Source organism: Rhynchophorus ferrugineus, unplaced genomic scaffold (genome assembly GCF_030347505.1).
Source record: "Rhynchophorus ferrugineus isolate W39M unplaced genomic scaffold, kcgeb_rfMv2 rfM9, whole genome shotgun sequence".
NCBI lineage: Eukaryota > Metazoa > Arthropoda > Insecta > Coleoptera > Curculionidae > Rhynchophorus > Rhynchophorus ferrugineus.
In genome coordinates, this window is record NW_027472588.1 from 1,015,341 (window position 1) to 1,039,289 (window position 23,949).

The 23,949-nt window shown below is 34.7% G+C and overlaps 2 protein-coding genes and 1 long non-coding RNA gene across 5 annotated transcripts in view; 1 reads left to right on the forward strand and 2 right to left on the reverse strand.

The window, feature by feature from the left end:
- LOC143202455 (uncharacterized) overlaps nt 1–9,318 on the reverse strand; it is a 110,844-nt gene extending 101,526 nt beyond the window's left edge. For 2 of the 3 annotated variants that reach the window (XR_013007165.1, XR_013007166.1), the window contains exon 1: nt 9,182–9,318. This is a non-coding gene — a long non-coding RNA (uncharacterized LOC143202455). The remainder of the gene's footprint in view (nt 1–9,181) is intronic. The other variant, XR_013007164.1, reaches the window with a different exon arrangement.
- The window catches only part of LOC143202419 (adenylyl cyclase 78C), a 128,032-nt gene extending 104,186 nt beyond the window's left edge, over nt 1–23,846 (forward strand). Inside the window, exons 12-23 of the mRNA XM_076413952.1 lie at nt 11,128–11,267; nt 11,487–11,844; nt 11,910–12,119; nt 12,178–12,275; nt 13,164–13,762; nt 15,246–15,546; nt 17,554–17,797; nt 17,856–18,095; nt 18,959–19,228; nt 19,292–19,493; nt 20,724–21,090; nt 23,452–23,846. Coding sequence (XP_076270067.1) covers nt 11,128–11,267; nt 11,487–11,844; nt 11,910–12,119; nt 12,178–12,275; nt 13,164–13,762; nt 15,246–15,546; nt 17,554–17,797; nt 17,856–18,095; nt 18,959–19,228; nt 19,292–19,493; nt 20,724–21,090; nt 23,452–23,713 — 3,291 coding nt within the window. The 3' untranslated portion in view covers nt 23,714–23,846. The remainder of the gene's footprint in view (nt 1–11,127; nt 11,268–11,486; nt 11,845–11,909; nt 12,120–12,177; nt 12,276–13,163; nt 13,763–15,245; nt 15,547–17,553; nt 17,798–17,855; nt 18,096–18,958; nt 19,229–19,291; nt 19,494–20,723; nt 21,091–23,451) is intronic.
- LOC143202429 (uncharacterized) lies at nt 5,771–8,148 on the reverse strand. The gene has a single exon (XM_076413965.1). The coding sequence runs from the start codon at nt 8,057–8,059 to the stop codon at nt 6,299–6,301; it is 1,761 nt and encodes a 586-aa protein (XP_076270080.1). The 5' UTR covers nt 8,060–8,148; the 3' UTR covers nt 5,771–6,298.
- Nucleotides 23,847–23,949: the final 103 nt, after the last annotated feature.

Here is a 23,949-nt window from a genome sequence, read left to right on the forward strand (position 1 = left end):
TATTTTCAAAAAATAGGCGAATTTCCATTGAAGTCACATATCTTAAAAAATATAAACTCTGGAGTAATTTAATGTGGATTTTCGCTTATTTCACCCCAAAATAGATGTGTTTTGAGAGTTTCATCTTTATCTGAGACGTGAACATTTTCTGCATATTTTCCATACATATAGTCGTGAAAATGTGCGATTTTCTGCCATTTTCAAAGTTTTTGCTGTTATTTCCGTTACAATAGTTGCAATTTAATGAAAATTGCAGGGATTATAAAGAATTTTATGCTGAATCGAATGGACCTACACAGATTTTTGTACAAGCTTTAGTTTTTAAGTTATATAAGGAAAAGTGTATTTTCAAAAAATAGGCGAATTTCCATTGAAGTCACATATCTTAAAAAATATAAACTCTGGAGTAATTTAATGTGGATTTTCGCTTATTTCACCCCAAAATACATGTGTTTTGAGAGTTTCATCTTTATCTGAGACGTGAACATTTTCTGCATATTTTCCATATATATAGTCGTGAAAATTTGCGATTTTCTGCCATTTTCAAAGTTCTTGCTGTTATTTCCGTTACAATAGTTGCAATTTAATGAAAATTGCAGGGATTATAAAGAATTTTATGCTGAATCGAATGGACCTACACAGATTTTTGTACAAGCTTTAGTTTTTAAGTTATATAAGGAAAAGTGTATTTTCAAAAAATGGGCTAATTTCCGTTGATGTCGCATATCTTAAAAAATATAAACTCTGGAGTAATTTAATGTGGATTTTCGCTTATTTCACCCCAAAATACATGTGTTTTGAGAGTTTCATCTTTATCTGAGACGTGAACATTTTCTGCATATTTTCCATATATATAGTCGTGAAAATGTGCGAATTTCTGCAATTTTCAAGGTTTTTGCTCTCATTTCCGTTACAATAGTTGCAGTTTAATGAAAATTACAGGGATTATAAAGAATTTTATGCTGAGTTGAATGGACCTATATAGATTTTTGTACAAGCTTTAGTTTTTAAGTTATATAAGGAAAAGTGTATTTTCAAAAAATAGGCGAATTTCCATTGAAGTCACATATCTTAAAAAATATAAACTCTGGAGTAATTTAATGTGGATTTTCGCTTATTTCACCCCAAAATACATGTGTTTTGAGAGTTTCATCTTTATCTGAGACGTGAACATTTTCTGCATATTTTCCATATATATAGTCGTGAAAATGTGCGATTTTCTGCCATTTTCAAAGTTTTTGCTGTTATTTCCGTTACAATAGTTGCAATTTAATGAAAATTGCAGGGATTATAAAGAATTTTATGCTGAGTTGAATGGACCTATATAGATTTTTGTACAAGCTTTAGTTTTTAAGTTATATAAGGAAAAGTGTATTTTCAAAAAATAGGCTAATTTCCGTTGATGTCACATATCTTAAAAAATATAAACTCTGGAGTAATTTAATGTGGATTTTCGCTTATTTCACCCCAAAATACATGTGTTTTGAGAGTTTCATCTTTATCTGAGACGTGAACATTTTCTGCATATTTTCCATATATATAGTCGTGAAAATGTGCGATTTTCTGCCATTTTCAAAGTTTTTGCTGTTATTTCCGTTACAATAGTTGCAATTTAATGAAAATTGCAGGGATTATAAAGAATTTTATGCTGAATCGAATGGACCTACACAGATTTTTGTACAAGCTTTAGTTTTCAAGTTATATAAGGAAAAGTGTATTTTCAAAAAATAGGCGAATTTCCATTGAAGTCACATATCTTAAAAAATATAAACTCTGGAGTAATTTAATGTGGATTTTCGCTTATTTCACCCCAAAATACATGTGTTTTGAGAGTTTCATCTTTATCTGAGACGTGAACATTTTCTGCATATTTTCCATATATATAGTCGTGAAAATGTGCGAATTTCTGCAATTTTCAAGGTTTTTGCTCTCATTTCCGTTACAATAGTTGCAGTTTAATGAAAATTACAGGGATTATAAAGAATTTTATGCTGAGTTGAATGGACCTATATAGATTTTTGTACAAGCTTTAGTTTTTAAGTTATATAAGGAAAAGTGTATTTTCAAAAAATAGGCGAATTTCCATTGAAGTCACATATCTTAAATAATATAAACTCTGGAGTAATTTAATGTGGATTTTCGCTTATTTCACCCCAAAATACATGTGTTTTGAGAGTTTCATCTTTATCTGAGACGTGAACATTTTCTGCATATTTTCCATATATATAGTCGTGAAAATGTGCGATTTTCTGCCATTTTCAAAGTTTTTGCTGTTATTTCCGTTACAATAGTTGCAATTTAATGAAAATTGCAGGGATTATAAAGAATTTTATGCTGAATCGAATGGACCTACACAGATTTTTGTACAAGCTTTAGTTTTTAAGTTATATAAGGAAAAGTGTATTTTCAAAAAATAGGCGAATTTCCATTGAAGTCACATATCTTAAAAAATATAAACTCTGGAGTAATTTAATGTGGATTTTCGCTTATTTCACCCCAAAATACATGTGTTTTGAGAGTTTCATCTTTATCTGAGACGTGAACATTTTCTGCATATTTTCCATATATATAGTCGTGAAAATGTGCGATTTTCTGCTATTTTCAAAGTTTTTGCTGTTATTTCCGTTACAATAGTTGCAATTTAATGAAAATTGCAGGGATTATAAAGAATTTTATGCTGAATCGAATGGACCTACACAGATTTTTGTACAAGCTTTAGTTTTTAAGTTATATAAGGAAAAGTGTATTTTCAAAAAATAGGCGAATTTCCATTGAAGTCACATATCTTAAAAAATATAAACTCTGGAGTAATTTAATGTGGATTTTCGCTTATTTCACCCCAAAATACATGTGTTTTGAGAGTTTCATCTTTATCTGAGACGTGAACATTTTCTGCATATTTTCCATATATATAGTCGTGAAAATTTGCGATTTTCTGCCATTTTCAAAGTTTTTGCTGTTATTTCCGTTACAATAGTTGCAATTTAATGAAAATTGCAGGGATTATAAAGAATTTTATGCTGAATCGAATGGACCTACACAGATTTTTGTACAAGCTTTAGTTTTTAAGTTATATAAGGAAAAGTGTATTTTCAAAAAATAGGCGAATTTCCATTGAAGTCACATATCTTAAAAAATATAAACTCTGGAGTAATTTAATGTGGATTTTCGCTTATTTCACCCCAAAATACATGTGTTTTGAGAGTTTCATCTTTATCTGAGACGTGAACATTTTCTGCATATTTTCCATATATATAGTCGTGAAAATGTGCGATTTTCTGCCATTTTCAAAGTTTTTGCTGTTATTTCCGTTACAATAGTTGCAATTTAATGAAAATTGCAGGGATTATAAAGAATTTTATGCTGAATCGAATGGACCTATACAGATTTTTGTACAAGCTTTAGTTTTTAAGTTATATAAGGAAAAGTGTATTTTCAAAAAATAGGCTAATTTCCGTTGATGTCACATATCTTAAAAAATATAAACTCTGGAGTAATTTAATGTGGATTTTCGCTTATTTCACCCCAAAATACATGTGTTTTGAGAGTTTCATCTTTATCTGAGACGTGAACATTTTCTGCATATTTTCCATATATATAGTCGTGAAAATGTGCGAATTTCTGCAATTTTCAAGGTTTTTGCTCTCATTTCTGTTACAATAGTTGCAGTTTAATGAAAATTGCAGGGATTATAAAGAATTTTATGCTGAATCGAATGGACCTACACAGATTTTTGTACAAGCTTTAGTTTTTAAGTTATATAAGGAAAAGTGTATTTTCAAAAAATAGGCTAATTTCCGTTGATGTCACATATCTTAAAAAATATAAACTCTGGAGTAATTTAATGTGGATTTTCGCTTATTTCACCCCAAAATACATGTGTTTTGAGAGTTTCATCTTTATCTGAGACGTGAACATTTTCTGCATATTTTCCATATATATAGTCGTGAAAATGTGCGAATTTCTGCAATTTTCAAGGTTTTTGCTCTCATTTCCGTTACAATAGTTGCAGTTTAATGAAAATTACAGGGATTATAAAGAATTTTATGCTGAGTTGAATGGACCTATATAGATTTTTGTACAAGCTTTAGTTTTTAAGTTATATAAGGAAAAGTGTATTTTCAAAAAATAGGCTAATTTCCGTTGATGTCACATATCTTAAAAAATATAAACTCTGGAGTAATTTAATGTGGATTTTCGCTTATTTCACCCCAAAATACATGTGTTTTGAGAGTTTCATCTTTATCTGAGACGTGAACATTTTCTGCATATTTTCCATATATATAGTCGTGAAAATGTGCGAATTTCTGCAATTTTCAAGGTTTTTGCTCTCATTTCCGTTACAATAGTTGCAATTTAATGAAAATTGCAGGGATTATAAAGAATTTTATGCTGAATCGAATGGACCTATACAGATTTTTGTACAAGCTTTAGTTTTCAAGTTATATAAGGAAAAGTGTATTTTCAAAAAATAGGCTAATTTCCGTTGATGTCACATATCTTAAAAAATATAAACTCTGGAGTAATTTAATGTGGATTTTCGCTTATTTCACCCCAAAATACATGTGTTTTGAGAGTTTCATCTTTATCTGAGACGTGAACATTTTCTGCATATTTTCCATATATATAGTCGTGAAAATGTGCGATTTTCTGCCGTTTTCAACGTTTTTGCTCTCATTTGCGTTACAATAGTTGCAGTTTAATGAAAATTGCAGAGTTTATAAAGAATTTTATGCTGAATCGAATGGACCTATACAGATTTTTGTACAAGCTTTAGTTTTTAAGTTATATAAGGAAAAGTGTATTTTCAAAAAATAGGCGAATTTCCATTGAAGTCACATATCTTAAAAAATATAAACTCTGGAGTAATTTAATGTGGATTTTCGCTTATTTCACCTAAAAATATATGTGTTTTGAGAGTTTCATCTTTATCTGAGACGTGAACATTTTCTGCATATTTTCCATATATATAGTCGTGAAAATGTGCGATTTTCTGCCGTTTTCAACGTTTTTGCTCTCATTTGCGTTACAATAGTTGCAGTTTAATGAAAATTGCAGAGTTTATAAAGAATTTTATGCTGAATCGAATGGACCTATACAGATTTTTGTACAAGCTTTAGTTTTTAAGTTATATAAGGAAAAGTGTATTTTCAAAAAATAGGCTAATTTCCGTTGATGTCACATATCTTAAAAAATATAAACTCTGGAGTAATTTAATGTGGATTTTCGCTTATTTCACCTAAAAATATATGTGTTTTGAGAGTTTCATCTTTATCTGAGACGTGAACATTTTCTGCATATTTTCCATATATATAGTCGTGAAAATGTGCGATTTTCTGCCGTTTTCAACGTTTTTGCTCTCATTTGCGTTACAATAGTTGCAGTTTAATGAAAATTGCAGAGTTTATAAAGAATTTTATGCTGAATCGAATGGACCTATACAGATTTTTGTACAAGCTTTAGTTTTTAAGTTATATAAGGAAACGTGTATTTTCAAAAAATAGGCGAATTTCCGTTTATGTTATATATCTTAAAATATGTAAACTCGAGAGCAAATTAATGTGGATTTTCGTTTATTTCACCATAAAATACATGTATTCTGACAGTTTCATCTTTATCCGAGTCGTGAAAATTGGAGATTTTCTATCATTTTCAAGGTTCCTTGCTGTCATGTCCTTTCGAATAGCCGTAGTTTGATAAAAATGCAGATATAACAAATTTTACATTGATTTTACAGCCAGTACCTTCTACGATATTGAAAAAAAAGATATTTTTAAACAATAAATTTTTATTTTTATCGCATATAAACTTTTTATATTTTATTTTATATAAAATTAAAATATATTATTTACAAATTCGTTATACAAAGCACTACAAAACTTAAATTTTACAAAGTTACTAAAGTAGTAAATTATTATTTTAATTAACTTCATATAAAACACATAATTCTTCACTATAAAATGTAGAAAAATATATTGTTAGATATTTAGATCGGAAAATAAAATTCTCGAGCGTGTTTAAGACGTATATTATGATAATTTTTGAAATAACAAAAATATGATCGAGGATAATAACATATTTTAAGTAAGACAATCAATAATACAATAAACACGTAAATAAGAAGAGGACTATTATTATTATAAGAGAGATGTGAATTGTATGAGATGGTACCGAGGAAGGTACGTTCCAGGGAGTAGGCGGTACCAGGCAGTAGTCCAGTTATGGATCGCTAACAATATATATTCTCTACTTAATCTGACTCATAATAAATATGTAAGAGGAAGACACTAAACAATCACTAAAAATCGCCTTTCTCACACAATTCAACGAAATCTTCAACAAGACCCTTCAATCTTGATCTATAAGCCACATCCTGAATGGCTAGGTCTATTAGCGCTCTTCTATTTTCATACAAATAATATTTATATAACTTTTGATCCTTGAAGAAAATGTCTGTCCTTATTTCCGGGCCCAGTAAAAGTATTGGGGAGTAGTACAAGGCGTGGAACACTCCTTGTGATTTCATATAGTTCACGCTGTCCAGGAAGTTGTTCCTCGGTATCACTTTCTCTGGATCTAAACCATAGTCCGTTAAATTTTGGGTGAGTTCCTTGTAGTACTGATCCAGGAAGGTGGAGAAGTATTGGTCTCGTGTTGCTTTGTTGGTGTTCTGTACGATGAATAGCACTAGGTCTTGGGATAGGGGGCAATAGCGCAATAACTGGAAGTCCACCAGCTTGATATCTTCGCACTTACCGTCAGTGGACTTCACCAGTATGTTGGATACATGCATATCTCCATGACAAATCACGTTGGTGTACACCTTGAATTCTTTTACTTTCTGGAAGCTCAGATTCCAACCGACATTGATTTTCTCTTGAAGTTGATCTAACGTGAAGCTTCCGTAAGTTTCTGGAAATTTCTCCAAGATGTAGAGCATAGTTTCCAGTGCCAACTTTATAAGAGTTTTGGTGAGACCCTCGGCACAATTAGTGAACAAGATTTCCTCAAAATATTCACCGTATATTTGATTCAGTGTGATGGCAGTTCCGTTCTTTTTTGATAAGATATCTTCTAGAATCAAAGAAGAGGCATGGAAACTTGCTAACCTCTTCAGGCCTATAGTAACAGCATCTACTCCTAAGCTGGTATGTGGCGGATACCCTTTGAACCCCTTACTGGCGAGGTTGTCCAGTACTAACAGGTCGTTTTGCCTGGAGAAATAGCACCGAGCGGCGAAGTTTTGAAGCTTCTCTAGACCGTATTCCCGCAAAGCCGACAGATACTGGACGTAGAAGAACTCTTCTTTCTTTGACGGACCGTTCTCTACGAGTTTTTTTACGTTTTCAGTGCGACCTGTGACGAATTTCGCGAAGAAATCCAACGTTTCGGGCTGTGCTTCTACCGTCACGTCAATGGTGATGGTGTAATAGTCACCCAGATGACCGTTCTTTATCACTAACGGCGTCAACTGATAGGAAGTCAGGTCGAATTGATCTGAACCGAGTTTGTTGGTGACTATTTCATAGATATCCTCTTGATTGATCCTCGGATAACGCAGAAACATGTTGAGGTTCTTAAGGATCTCCGAGTTCTCCGTGGTAGGGTGGTCGATGACGTCGCACTTGACAATGGGGATCAACACCTTCACGCGATTTTCAAAACTAACTTTATCGACTGGATATTTTTCAGTCAGACAACGGAATATAAGCTCCAGTAATTGGCGGTAATGTTTCTGACGAAAAGCCTCACTGGAGCTCGAGAAAATAACAAAGAGTGCGTCGTATTCGACTGGTACTAGGAACCCCTTGTTATAATGACTTATAACGAGGCCATCCCCTGATTTTACGATATTTCCCAGCGATTTCCGCATATATTTTATATTATCTTCCACAGCTTCTTCGCCAGCGTTCACAAAGTGGTCCTTCCACTTATCCTCGTTGATTGTATACAGCAAGGATTCATCGATATTGTTCACCAATTGTTGCTGGAGCAAGACGGATTTTATGACAGTTTTAATATCGCGCAAGTCGTTGAACTTACACTGTATCATCGCCATGATGAACTACGCGCACTCATCGACAATATTCAATAAACATAAACCTGCAAATTGAACGTACTGTTTGGGCAAGAATCCGCCGGTTATTATACGTGCTAGAATGACGGCGCACTTGGTATCTCATGATGGGAAACTTTAATATATAGAGCGAGACAAAAAACCAACGATATCAACAAGACTTTTAATTATATATAATATTTTATGCATCAATATAACATTAGCTGATGTAACGCACTTTTTACCCTGTTAAAATAATTCTTATATAGTCTCAACACAACTTCTACATCAGGTATCTTTCAACTGTCTTTAAATAAGTGGAAATGAAAATTTAGTGAAGAAAGGGAATAATGTACCCATACATATCTTGGAAACACGAAACATTCTAACATATATCACCAATAATGTTCAATATAAAAATATCCAAGTAGTCTATCCTTATAACTTGAAAAAATAAACTAAAGAAATTATTACAGCCTTTACGCGCTTATTTTTTTGCTAGCTCTGTAGATAAAGATGTTAAATATTCCGCAAAACATTTAAATAGTGATATCAATTTTCTTAATTCTGTTTATTTTGTTCATAAACATAAAGTAACTTCGAAATGAATAAACATTCCCAGAGGTATTACACAATAACAATATATAAGATAAAGGCGAACTTGCTAGAAAACGATAACATCAAGAATCTATAGATTAATATCACTAAAAAATACTCTGTGTCTTTAAAAGTAACGTTGTATTTCGTATTTCAAAAAGTACAAAGTTTACGTACGATCATTGTAGAGAGAAAAGGAACAATAACAAATAGAACAAAGAAAGTCGCTATCGCTCGTTTCTGGTTCACCAAGATCCCAGACATTTTATAAGCAATCGAAATATCCCTGATTTTTATCAAAATGAACGAGATAACACCAGACATCAGGCGCACTTTCCTTTATCGGTCGTTTTGTTATTATGTTTTATCTCTGTTTAGCATAACCAGACTGTAAACATTGTTAATAAAGATCAAGCCGGCCAAATTATTTCAGTTAATGAGCTATTTTTTAAAACGCCTGTACAAATCCTGATCATACATCGATTTGTTTGGTTTAAAAAATCAATTAAATTGATTGTTTCCACTTACCTGTATAAAAAAACATAATTATTCCGTGGCCTATCATCCTAATTGTCAACAGATTTCCATGTTTCCGACTAAACACCTGTTTGCACTACCTACAACTATTTATCACATTTTTTCATTGCCACTCAATTATCAATTGGATTTTTAACACTTTTTACACTATATAAGGTAATTATAATACTGACTGTCAACTAGTTCTTAACCTAACATTTTATACACTAAATAAAATTATATTTATTACGCGATTTCCCCGATATGTCAACAAGTCTGAACATTTTCTAAATTAATATACCAAGTGTCACGGTGGTTGTCAACCATTTCTACTTTAATTGCGATTTCGAATATAATAATACAAAAACTACGCCATAGTTAAAATATTTTCCCCAAACAAACCGTTAAATTAGCCCTTTATCTAACACGATTAAAAATAGTCACTATTTACGTTTTTTTATACACATTCCAAGCTAAGTTTCTTTACTTGTTTTCCGATTGAACGTACATGACTAGGATGTCACTCGTTCGGGTACTATCGGTTAAGCTCGGTGTGAAACAAGAACATAAAGGCCATGATTTCTGAATTTCTAGAATTTTGATTGACATTCGTTTTGTATTATTATATTATTAAGGATTTTAATAAATTGGAATTTTGATAAATGAAACTTTTTGATTTTTTAAATGACAATTTGAGTTTTTATTACGTGTTTAATGTGTTTATGCAAATTTTGGATACATTTTTTTCGATTTGGATTTTTTTTAATCCATGAATTTTCCAATGTATTCTAACCCGACATTATTCTGACACTTTTTATCCGACTCTTAAAAGTATTGCGCGAGACCCGATGAAAAAGTCTCTAGAATTTATATTCTAACAAGCCTAAAGGTCAAGTAAAATTAAATATTTCAAAAGTCATCACCTTGCAAGGGGATAATGTTGACGGAGCCTCCGAGATATCCGTCACGATTTGGACGGATTTGGACCCATCCCCAGCCCTCCTCGACCTAAAGCAATCAAAATCCGTATGAATATTTATATTTCTGGTTCTTATATTAGCGTTTTTACGGAATGCCTGATGTTGGTGGACCGCGGTGGTGTTGCCAGACGTACCGCAATATCGGGAAGTAGTATACGTTTTTTATTTATGTTAATCTGTTTTTAACCAAGATTTCAATTTTTTTTTTACTTTTTTCTAACTAGAACTGTTTGCTTTTGTTTTCAAATTAGACTTCTATTTCAACCGTCACTTCTTGATTGAACACAAACCTCTTATTTTGGAGCGTTAGTTCGAAATCTGCAAATAGTCAGTAGTCACTGGTAACTAGATCTGGACCGTATGGTGCGTGGCAAAACAATTAAACGCGTTTTAAAAATAATGAAACGTATTTCACTCAGAAATCAGTCATTTATGTGTCAGACATGGGGCTTATTGTGTGGTTTTGCTTTTGTATTATTATTATGTGATATTTTTTAATGTTTTGTTGCTAGGACTGTGAATTTTAAATGATTTACAATAGAATGGCTTAAATTCATATAAAATTCCTTTGTTGTTAATTGTTGCCACGTTGCCAGATTTTTCATTTTTCTTTTTTTTACAGGAAGTTTCAGACTAGTATTATGCATAGTAATCTGATAAAGCTAAAAAGCCTAAAATTTACCAAAAAGTGTCCGAATTTGACAGACAGGAACATAGTTTTCTATACAATTAATAGAAATTTGTATTCAACTTAAATGAATCAGATTGATCAGACGTGAATTTTTTTAAAGCACCGAGTGTAAAGAAGCAGAATTGTTGTATTTAGATCCAGAACAATCTTTAAGAATCTTCTGAATATATGTGAGTTTCTGTCTAACATTATTCTTACATGGCAGCACTGGTCAAAACCATCACTGGAGAAAAGTTGAAATTAAGACTCTGTCTGTGTGTGTTAATTTTTCATTGTTGTTTTTACAGGTAGAGGACCTGGATATGAGGATCGGCATCCATTCTGGCTCGGTGCTCTGTGGGGTGCTGGGGTTGAGGAAGTGGCAGTTCGATATCTGGTCTTCGGACGTTCGCCTTGCCAATCACATGGAATCTGGTGGGAAGCCTGGGTATGAAAATATTATAATATAAATACTCAAAAACGCGTTTTCTTTGTTATGTCGGGGACTTTTCAGCCCATGTGTTAGGTAAAAATCAAGAGAGTTCAAGATCTAACTACCATATAGTCTGCAGCTTGCAAATTTTTTTCAAATATCTCTTTTTAATAGGGGCTCATAAAAATGGCTTGACTCTAACGCATCTAACATTAATTTTCGATCAACCCACAGTCAGGTGCATATATCCGAAGAAACGTTCAAGTGCTTGAATGGAGCCTATGACGTAGAACCAGGCAATGGACAAGAACGGGACGCTTATCTCCGGGAGCATAACGTCATCACGTACCTGATCAAACAGTGCGAGCCAATTTTACCTCGCAGACGACTAACCTCGCGACCCAGCATCTTTTCCAATAAACTGTGGCCTGAAGAAGAGATCAACAGCAACGTCAGCACGCCCAAGTCTCCGAAAACGCCGAGTTTCTCTTCAGAACCGCCTTCTAGGGAGCGCAGCGACAGCGGTATACAGCACAGCGCCATAGAGGAGGAAACCACCACTGATTGGACACCGGAAATACCTTTCGAGAATGTACGGACCCCCTTCAACCATAAAACCGAATTAAATCAATCTAACGTCCTCCATTTGTGATTCAGTTGCATCGATCCATCTCGGCCGACATAGACGAGGCCCTGGAACCGAAAGGACGTCAAAAATACGAACTGAACGCCCCCAGGAAGGTCGTCACCGAGCAGGTGGACGACATCATCGACCACAACATTGAAATCGAGAGCAACAAGAGGATGCGCAGCGCGAACGTGAATCCGTGGACGTTGCGATTCATCGACAGGGAGATGGAGTGGCAGGTAATGCGTAATTTGATTCTCCTCGTCCGGCAACGGCATTAACGCGTCCGAATTTCAGTTCAGCCAACTCAGAGAGGACCTGTTCAAGTCTAACATGCTGTCCTGCTACATTATATGGTTGTTCATTGTCATTTCTCAGTTCATCATCACTGCATTGTAAGTATGATACCAAATCAAGCAAGAATCAACTCAGTCATCAACTTAAAACTCTACATTTGCAAAAACATTCATTCTTATAGCAGTAATAGCGTTAACACATTAATGATCATCTGACTAAAGAAAAATGAGCCTTCTGCAAAATTTATAGTTGCAAGTAATTAAAATAAAGGTTTAAAGACATAAGTATATAAAAACATATTGATCATTAATATAACAACTTTGTAACAATGCTCTTTTCATAAATCTGCTAGCCATTTCTTTCATTTTGTCGATATTAACTGCAGATGAAGACAAGTACTTTGTTCCATGTTTTTCTCCAGTATATATATATATATATATATATATATATATATATATATATATATATATATATATATATATATATATATACTTAATGAGGTATTTTCATGGGATGGGTCACAGTTGGCCTTCAGTGCAGATAAATATTTTTTCAATTACGTAAATAGGTACAATTTATTATTAAAATTTTGGCCATTTTTTTAATATAAAAGAGTAAAAAGAAACATTGAAACGAATATTTATATCTCCTTTTTTTGGCCTGGAACCGGGAAGGGGAATCCCGTTACGGATACCTGTTTATATATCCTATGTTATTAAAAGTATTCGAAATGTATAAATACGGTAGACAACCAGTAATACAGGGAAATTTACTTACAGTAATCGGTTTGAATATGTTTCATATTATAAATCATTAATATATATAGTAACATTCCTCAATAAATTAGCATTGCAAACTTATAATCAATCAATGCAATAATAAAGAACAACATAATGTAAAAATCTAAACGTAAGTTAATACCATCGATATGCAACTAGTAAAACACTGAACGTAAGGATATTGAGGAAACTCTTGTATGTTTTTAGATCTTCTTTAGTTATATGGTTGCTGGTGATAGTAACGCTGATTCTGAGCGCCACATCCATGCTGGTCATGGCGGAAGAGTTCCAACAGTTCCCCGAATCCCTCCAGAAGATCTCCTACACGCTGGTGCACAACCGCAGAACCAGAACCGCCTTCATTTGCATCCTGATCGTCGTCATGTCCCTGGCCAGTTCCGTCAGCCTCTTCTACCCGTTCGAATCGCCGTCCGCGACCACCGGCACTCAATCCAACGCTACCCAGGTCGTCTCCAACAGTTCGACAGCCTACTCGATCCAAACCCCATTCTCCGACGCCACCATGCTGCTGCAGAACAGTCCGCTCTACGTTCCGGAGATCGAGGTGAAGAACCTGGAGCAGGAACTGACCCTGAATCTGACCCTGAGCGCCAAGCTCAACACGGGTATAACCGTGAAGAACATCAATTGTTCTGGGGAGTGCCTCAAGATCATCATGGGCAAAATCCACGACATGATCACGGACGATTCCGCCTCCATAGTGCGTCTGAGCCAGGAGAAGAACGGCAGTTCTGTGGTGGTTCGCAGTAGGATTCAGAAAAGGAGCGTTAGTAGGACTATTCACGGTAAGTCGTATGAAACTGATATAAATTGTGTTTGAATCAAATAGTACCTTCAAAGAAAATCATGATTATCAGTTCACAGCCGGTGCTAGGATAAAATCGGATCTTGCCACGTTGCCAGTTCTTGTAATTTATATGTATATTTCAAGAATATAATATGTTCTCTTGGATTCATAAACTAACCTAAAATGTCTCTTTAAATTCAACTTAATAAAATATAACACATAGTTAAAGAGATACTTCGAATAAGACGTATAGTCTATCCAAAGCAGCAGTGAACTCACATCATCTCAATCAATTAATGACGTCGCAGTGTTGCCGCATTTAACTTTGATATTTTACCCATTTTAGTTTATTCGAGTTTATTATTTGATAAATGAAATAAGTTATATTTTATAACGTTTTTCTTTTGTTTCATTAATCTATTTAGATTAGTATTTTGATTTTTACCGGTATTAAAATAAACAAAAATTGATGCGGCAACGTTGCATTAGAAATTTTGATGACGTACATTGGCTTTTTTTATCGGAAGGACTATAGCTAAAATTCGCTCGGAGGAAAAGTCTGTTTTTATTCAGGGTTTTCGGCCATGAAGAGAAACATCGATATATTTATATAGTCTATTCAAAGTTTCTTTGCGCATACGTCATCAAGATGTTTAACGTATTGCCTGCCGCAATTTGTAAATTCGTTTCAGCATCAGACAATATTTTCCTTCTCACTTTATTTTTGTTAAAAAGAGATAAAATGCTGTGTGATAAGTTCGACCACGTAAACGAATGAGCCTGTCAAAGTCGTCTGGTTGTCAGACGTTTATAAAATTTTTAAAGCAATACGAGGTTATAACTCTAATTATAAACTATTTGGTCTGTATAATTAACAGTAGTTGTTACATGCACTATAATGTTAAAATAAATTATATTTGATAACATTTTTGTTCAATTATTTTATTAATAAAAAAGAGAAGGATGGTTTATTTTTAGGGAGGAAGTTTTTAAGGAATATCGATATATCGGAAAGTAAAAAATATCGATATTTATTTTTTAAATATATCTGCAATTTTGCTGCAATCCAAAAATATCGAAAAATGCCATATAAAAAATATATATAAACGATATTATTGATATTAAAGGTTAAAGGGCAGTTAAATATTTAATAAACCAAAAACTTTATTTTAAAGGAACATACACATACTTTTTAAACGTTTAAAAAACTTTGAGTAGACTATATTTATTCGTATAAATGTTTTCGTTATTCCTACGTATGTAGTACTGCGCGGTTATCACGTATGTGGGTATGTTATGTTGCAAGGCTATTGATAATCAGCTGCAACTGTTCCATCTTGATAGATTCTTGGATATTAATAGACTCTTTCATAGATATCTATCCATATCATTATAATCTGCGTCTCTATGTTTGTTCCTCAACTATACATTGATTCTTGCAACAAAATAATAATAATCCTGTATTGTATTCTTTAATACAGCTGACGATGGTTCCTTCCAACGCATCAAGCGCGACCTAGCCACTACTACACTACCTGAAACCACCACGGACAATTTCACCATCACCACCCAAATCGGTATTTCCGATTCCTGCGTCATTTGCAAGCATCCAGAATATATCGTCTTCACCTGGATCCTCTGTATGATAGCTCTGGCCACCGCACTGAAGCTCTACTATCTGGTGAAGTTGCTGATGGCGTTCCTGATGGTCGGCATCTACACCATCCTGATCTTGGTGCCGTATAAACCGACATTCGATACGGTGAACGCCATTGCTGTCGGGTAAGCGATCTGGAGATGCTGGATACATTATTCCACAAATATCTCCTGATTTGGCGCATGCGTATGTTCAGCTCCATTTAATTTTTAAAAAGAGAAAAGCGAAGAGCGTACATACAGCTTTTTTTTTGGTGATTATTATATGTATTGTCGAAAATGTATATTTATATATACTAAATTAAATGTGTTTATTGGAAATAACATATTTTATTTTAAAAAAGCATTGAATAAAACTAAATAATAAAAATAATTTCTCTAAACCTAATATACATATTTTAACAATTGACAAGAACTCCAAAAACCATATAAATAAACATTACCATAAAAAAACCAAAATCGTTTAAATCAAACACACAAGAATATAGTTAAAATTAAACGAAAAAGCCACTACTATATATGAAAGCAGCGAAATTCCCCTAAAGATCTGCAAATTTGATCAACTATGATCGATACTATTCTTGATCCACAAACCCCATTAATGAATTGACTCACTCAAGCTTTCGACTAACATATTGTACATTTACTAGCCTAAAATGAATGGATTATCGTATCTTTAAGCTGAAAGAAATCTCAGTCAATACATCATTATTTTTACAAAACAATAATTTATGTACTTATACACTTACTAGCGACCCGCCCCGGCTTCGCACGGGTGCAATGCTGATACTAAATTAAATACACTACAGAAAAAATATGAACGTTGTATATAAAAACATAGCGGCCCGCTCCGACTTTGCACGGGCATAAAATATATATGCCTATGTCACTCAATGAAAACATGATTAAAATCGATCCAGTATTTTTGGTTCATTCATTACTGCCCTTGGCCTGCACGCATTAAATTTGGAGTAAAACAATTCCTCTTCCCCTATACTTACTATGAAGATTTCCTGCTATCTTTGGAATATCTAAATTCATACAATTTTTATTACATTACACATTTTTAAACGCAAATTTTAAATTTGTAATATCTCCGAAAATATTTGTTTAATTTACATGCTGTAAGGAACCATATTGATCTATATTAATTGCACACTGTATTTAAGGTACTTAATTCGATAAGGATTAATGCCGTATTGCTTAAAATAGCTTCGTAAATAAGCCATTTTCTCACGTAAAAAGTAAACAATAAAAATGGTTAATGTGGGTTATCCCTAAAAGATAAACATATACCATCGCGGACTTTTTTGTAGACCTTTTTATGGTGTACAATACTGTAGTACATTAATTTGATCTAACTCGTAGGGTTAGGCAGCGTTTTTGCTAATTGCTAAATAAGCCTAAAAAAATAGGTTAATTTACGACATCACGTTAGAAACCTCTAAAATTAGCAATGTTGCCTTAGTATATTATGCATGTATTATACATATAAACCTTCCTCTTGAATCACTCTATCTATTGAAAAAAACCGCATCAAAATCCGTTGCGTAGTTTTAAAGATTTAAGCGCACATAGGGATATAGGGACAGAAAAGGCGACTTTGTTTTATACTATGTAGTGATATAATAAATGCATTGTATTTTTTTTGTCATTAGATCATTAGGGTGTCGTGATAGTTTTATATTTCATTTAATTGATCCAAGTCAATTTTTGTTAGCAAATTTAATTATTTAATAGTATCACTGTACACTGTTCTTACATATTAGAAAAACACTTTTAAAAATTTAACTTTACAATCTGGACTTATCCTTGTTCGTCCATATTTTAAAATCAATGTATGTTAAACCACCAAGAATAATACAACAATTTAATTATTATTACTACAGAATTATTAATTTAACACAAAATCTAAATATCCTAGATTTGTTTGTTGTTTTGACTTGATCGACTGTACGCGATCCACTGGAAAAGAAGCTACCGCCATTAGAAAACGAAGACATTATAGTTTATTCTTTTCTATGATTTATTCCATGCTGGAGAGCGCGCATGTGCCAAATCCGGAGATATTTGTGGAGTAATATATCCTCAAGATGTTGATAGGTGCTGGACATATATTTCTTGTTTTAACAGAGATGTGATCGTTATTCCCTTATCGGCGCAAATGCTGATATTGTTGGTGGTGTTTTTCCTGATGGTGGCCTATCACGCCCGCCTAGTAGAGGTGACATCTCGACTCGATTTCCTTTGGAAACAACAGGCCGAAAGAGAGCTCACCGACATGGAGGAGACCAGGCACAACAACACTCAGTTGTTGAAGAACATCCTTCCTGACCACGTAGCCCAGCATTTTCTCTCCAATGACAGAAACAGCGAGGTAATACAGATCTTGGTGGCGTTTCGCTGGCTCTCAATGTCTATAACGATGTTTTCAGGAACTGTTTGCGCGATATCGCGAGGAAGTCGGAGTACTATTCGCCACCATACCGAACTTCACGGACTTCTACTCGGAGAAGATCAACAAGGGCGTCGAATGCATCCGGTTGCTGAACGAGATCATCGCTGATTTTGACGAGTTGCTGGATGAAGATCGCTTCAGTTCCATCGAGAAAATCAAGACCGTGAGTGCCACCGCCACTTACATGGCCGCTTCCGGTCTGAATCCAACCCACAAGGTATGTATTGAATGACGTTTGGCGCGTGGACAGGGTCTCTATGTTTTATGTTACCTATATACGTTCTTCACTTGAATATGATTCCTAAAAGGACTACTAATTAAATATTCCTCAAAATTAAGAGATAGAGTAATATACAGAGTGTTAACTATCGTCGGGAATTATCGACTGAACAGTCGAAACAATCGATAGTCGCAAAACAGTCGATAGTCAAAAAACTACCGACTGAAAATAATAATTACTATTTTCAGTCAAATGCGCGGTTCGACTGTTATTTTTCCATTCGTGATGTCAGCCGAAAATGTACGAATCCTTTCCTGTATAAACTGTGAGAGAGGAAAGGACGGAGATAATCGCTTGGGTTAATGTTGTAGGTGGTTATATTTTCCAACGATAGTATAGCGAGACGAAGATGTATAAATTCCTTCACAAACTAACTTATTTATTATTGAACGGAAATATTTTTTAACAAAAATTGAGAGAAAAAGAAAGTACGACCGAAACAGTCGATAGTAAATAGTAACAAAATCAATCGGACCGAAAATGGCGACTATAAACAGTCGACTAAAACAATCACTGGTAACAAATTGTAAAATCAGTCAAACCAAAAATAGCGATTGAAACAGTCGATAGTAAAAAGTAGTCAGTTACTAAACAGTCGATAGTTCCCAACACTAGTCAAAATAAATTATATTTGATAATATGTTTGTTTAATTATTTTATTTAGATTAGAATTTTGTTATATGTCAGAGCCAAACTGAACTAAACGTTTTTACGTCACAAATTTAGATGACGTATGTACAAAATAACATTGAACGATATATGACTTACAATATCATGCACATTTCATTGTTAATCGGCAGAATTGTGATAAGAACGTGGACAGCGTGGAGCATTTGTGCGCTCTCATCGACTACGCCATGTGCATGAAAGAGAAACTAGAGGACATCAACAAGGACTCGTTTAACAACTTCGGGCTTCGGGTGGGGGTTGCCTGCGGGCCGCTGGTTTGCGGCGTGATCGGAGCCAGGAAACCCGTTTTCGACATCTGGGGAGATACGGTGAATTTGGCGTCCCGAATGGACTCCACCGGCTTGATTGGATACATCCAAGTGCCGAAGGAAACTGCTCAGGTACTTCGTCAGGTATAAAGGTGAGAATTCTTCGACAATAACGGGATATTTAAACAATTGCAGATGCTGGGCATCAGAGGGTATGAACTGAAAAAACGAGGAATCATCGACGTTAAGGGTAAGGGCTTGATGGAGACGTTCTTCGTGATGGGTAGACAGGTCAGTAGACCTCCGAGCTTCCAGAGACAACCGAGCAATTACAGTACCTTGGCGGCTGTGGTGTATGCCTTGGCGCAAACCAGACGTAAACACACAGGAAACACGCGTGAGTATATATTAATCTGGAAATATAGCTGATCCAGTTGTGCGAATAAGAGTTTATTCCTGAAGAATCATAGTAACAGGTCAATTGAAACGTACCCGGCCTACTATAGTAAAATACATTTTTTGGCAGAATTAGTTTTTTTTCATTCAACATAATTCCCTTCAAGGGTAATACACGGATTATAGCAACCAACTTTTCGATACCATTTTTATAGAACGATCTGTCTTTTGCTTCAAAATAGGCCTCAGTTTCGGCAATTCGACAAATAATAGGTACATTGGAAATTAACAACTTCACCTCTTCATTCGACAAAAATTTCTTTCCAGTGAGCATTCTTTTGAGATCTGAGAGCAGGAAAGAGTCGCGAGGGGCCACATCTGGAGAATACGGTGGATGAAGAAGCAATTCGAAGCCCAATTCATGGATTTTTGCCTTCGTTTTCACTGATTTGTGACACGGTGTATTATCTTGGTGAAGCAGCACTTCTTTTTCTTCAAAGGCGGCTGTTTTTCGGCTATTTCGTCCTTCAAGCGGTCCAATAACGCTATGTAATAATCGCTGATGGTAGTCCTTCCTTTTTCAAAGTAGTCAATGAAAATTATTCCATGCGCATCCCAAAATACAGGCCCCATAAACTTGCCAGCCGACTGTTGCGTTTTCCCACGCTTTGGATCGGGTTTATCGTGTGCAGTCCACTCGGATGACTGTCGATTGGATTTTGGACTGAAATGATAGAGCCATGTTTCACCCATTGTCACATGTCGACTCAAAAACTCGGGTTTATTACACTTAATCGTCTTCAAACACTGCACCGAATCATCAACTCGTCGTTGTTTTTGGTCAAAAGTGAGCTCGCGAGGCGCCCACATTGCACAGAGCTATCTCATACCCAAATATTCGTGAATGACATGATGTACAAGTTCAGTTGATATGTTTATTTAACCACGCCTAAATTTAGCATACCAATCCTTGATGGTTGATTTTCCTGGGGCAGTGTCCGGCAATTTCACTCAAAATGCTATAATTCACAAACTAATGATCTGACGCTGTCAAATTTATACACGCATCTTTTGAGCTATCTAAACAATATATGAATTTAACTCTAGAATCGCCATCTATATGTCAGGCCGGGGACTTTTCAATTGACTTGATACATGCAAGCAATTAATACTAATAATGTTTATTAAAGATGTTTATTTCGAATAATTATCATTGTTGTTAACATTCCAGCTGGTAGTGCAGTATTGGGACGGGCAAGGACTCAGGGCAAGAGCGATATTAACAAGAAAATCATCAACTACAGCTCCATGCGCATAACGAACAAGACCACAGGCGGTCCGGTGCGCCGCAACACCACCAGGGGGAACCACAAGAATATGCATGCCCGCTCGCAGCCCAACATGCGACAACTCAGCTCGCAGAACCTGGAGAACATCAAGTCGATGAAGTCCATCGATCGGGACATCACTTCCAACACCATCAGCCGAATGGCTGTGTCCCAGTCGGCCCCGCACACGCCCGTCTCCACGTCCGCTCACAGTGACGGCAACCATTTCAAGCCGGTGTCTCGCCTTCTATCGGAACCCATTGTAAATAGGTAATTATGCAATAGGTACCCAAACTCGCGCGAAGCACAGGAAAACAGATATAATATATAGTCTATCCAAAGTTATTCCATAGTCTAACAGGTCAATTGGCAAGTCCCCGGCCTGGCACATAGATGGCGCTACTAGAATTAAATCCATGTGCTTTTTTGATAAGCCCTACCCCTCAAAAGATGCGTGTATAAATTTGACAACTGTCGGATCATTAATTTGTGAATTATAGCAACTTGAGTGAAGCAACTTTTGTTATTGTGAAAAAAAAATGAATAAAAAAAGATTTCGCATGTTGATAAGTTATTGCTTTTTGAAGAGAAAAAATATAATTGAAGCTAAAACTTGGATTAATGCCGAGTTTCCGAACACTGCCTCAGGAAAATCAACCATCAAGGATTGGTATGCTAAGTTTAGGCGTGGTGAAATGAGCACCGAAGACGATGAACGCAGTGGACGCCCAAAAGAGATTGTTACCGACGAAAACATTTAAAAAATCCACAAGATTATTTCGAATGTCCGTAAATTGAAACTGAATGAGATATCAGACACTCTATAGATATCAACTGAATAGTCAACTTCAGAATAGTAGTCATTAGATCATTAGGGTGTCATTGATGATTAATGTTATATGTTTTGTTTATTCGATTCAGGTCAACTTTTACTGATAAATTTGATGTTTTCAAAGTATCGTTCCCCACTATTCTTGCATCCTGCAAAATCATATCTAATTTTTTTGTATAGTTCTAATTTAACTTTCATCAGCTTTGCCATACTAGCAATACTTTACCCATACAAAAAAATTAAATCGTTACTAAACTATAACATGATCGAAGAAAATGTCTAATTTTTATCAGTTACTGCAATTTTTGCTACTATTTTTGACGGACAAACCCCAGTAATGAATAGACTACTGAACTGATTATCTTTTGATTGTCGTAATGTACATTTACTAATCTAAAACGGATGGAAGGCCAGTTGCAACAAAATTTGTATAAAAGTCAATAATTACCTGTAATATTACTTTGTATAGTACAATTACAGTACAATTGTATATTATTTCACTCATACCGTTTGTAACGTCTTTATTTGAACAAAAAAATAATGTTCTTCTCTACTTCTTGAAATCTGTAGCTATATCGGGGTGAAATATTGATGTCCTTGAAAATATATTGTAACAAATTTAGCAGTTAATATTCCCACTATAAACAAAATTGTTATTATGTTATTTCGATATTTTAACTATTAAAAATGTTACCTTATATTCTGCATTTATTTCTATAAATTGTTTGAAGAATATCGATATTTTTTATGGATTTGCTGGATTATTTTTATTATTTTTTCTTAAAAGCATTGATATATCTTCACTACATAGTATAAAACAAAGTCGCCTTTTCTGTCCCTATATCCCTATGTGCGCTTAAATCTTTAAAACTACGCAACGGATTTTGATGCGGTTTTTTTCAATAGATAGAAGTGATTCAAGAGCAAGGTTTATATGTATAATACATGCATAATATACTAAGGCAACATTGCTAATTTTAGAGGTTTCTAACGTGATGTCGTAAATTAACCTATTTTTTTAGGCTTATTTAGCAATTAGCAAAAACGCTGCCTAACCCTACAGTTAGATCAAATTAATGTACTACAGTATTGTACACCATAAAAAGGTCTACAAAAAAGTCCGCGATGGTATATGTTTATCTTTTAGGGATAACCCACATTAACCATTTTTATTGTTTACTTTTTACGTGAGAAAATGGCTTATTTACGAAGCTATTTTAAGCAATACGGCATTAATCCTTATCGAATTAAGTACCTTAAATACAGTGTGCAATTAATATAGATCAATATGGTTCCTTACAGCATGTAAATTAAACAAATATTTTCGGAGATATTACAAATTTAAAATTTGCGTTTAAAAATGTGTAATGTAATAAAAATTGTATGAATTTAGATATTCCAAAGATAGCAGGAAATCTTCATAGTAAGTATAGGGGAAGAGGAATTGTTTTACTCCAAATTTAATGCGTGCAGGCCAAGGGCAGTAATGAATGAACCAAAAATACTGGATCGATTTTAATCATGTTTTCATTGAGTGACATAGGCATATATATTTTATGCCCGTGCAAAGTCGGAGCGGGCCGCTATGTTTTTATATACAACGTTCATATTTTTTCTGTAGTGTATTTAATTTAGTATCAGCATTGCACCCGTGCGAAGCCGGGGCGTGTCGCTAGTTTGTAAAATATCGATATTCTTCCTAGTTTTTGCTTTTAAAGTTGTTAAACTACCAAGAACTTAATTTTAAAGGTTTACTGAAAATAATTAGGGAGTTTTTTAAAATGTTTGTATTTTTATAGATCAAGAAGCTCTCTGACCTCACACAAGCGCCCCAAAACCGAAACGGCGACGACTGACGCTGGCATGGGACTCGACGAAACCGAGACTTTCAAGATGAAGATGAACGAGGCCGTAGTACCGGTACATTCGCCCAAGCACTGCCTGAAGAGGGATACGAAATTCTCCTTGCGCAGTCCCCTGGGCAAGAGAGAGGCCAAGGTACACATCGAGGCCAGGGACCGCCTCAGCAAGGTGCACTCCTTGGACGGTACCCACGTCTAGGACGTGTCTCGACTCCCTTCCGCCTTCCTACGTTCCGGGGCCAGATCTACACCCGCCAACCTCCTGAATCTAATTTATGAGACTAGTCAATGTGGTATTATGTGATAAGTTGTATGTCGATAGGTAGATATATATATTTTTATTGAGATGCGGGAATAGGTTTTTTTAAGGTTTTTACGCCACGTACCAGAACCAAGATAATGCGTTACATACCGTCCAGTACCATCTACGTTCAC

Coding starts and splice junctions, on each gene's coding strand:
- LOC143202429 (XM_076413965.1), bottom strand. CDS start 8,059: ATGGCGATGATACAGTGTAAGTTCAACGACTTGCGCGATATTAAAACT.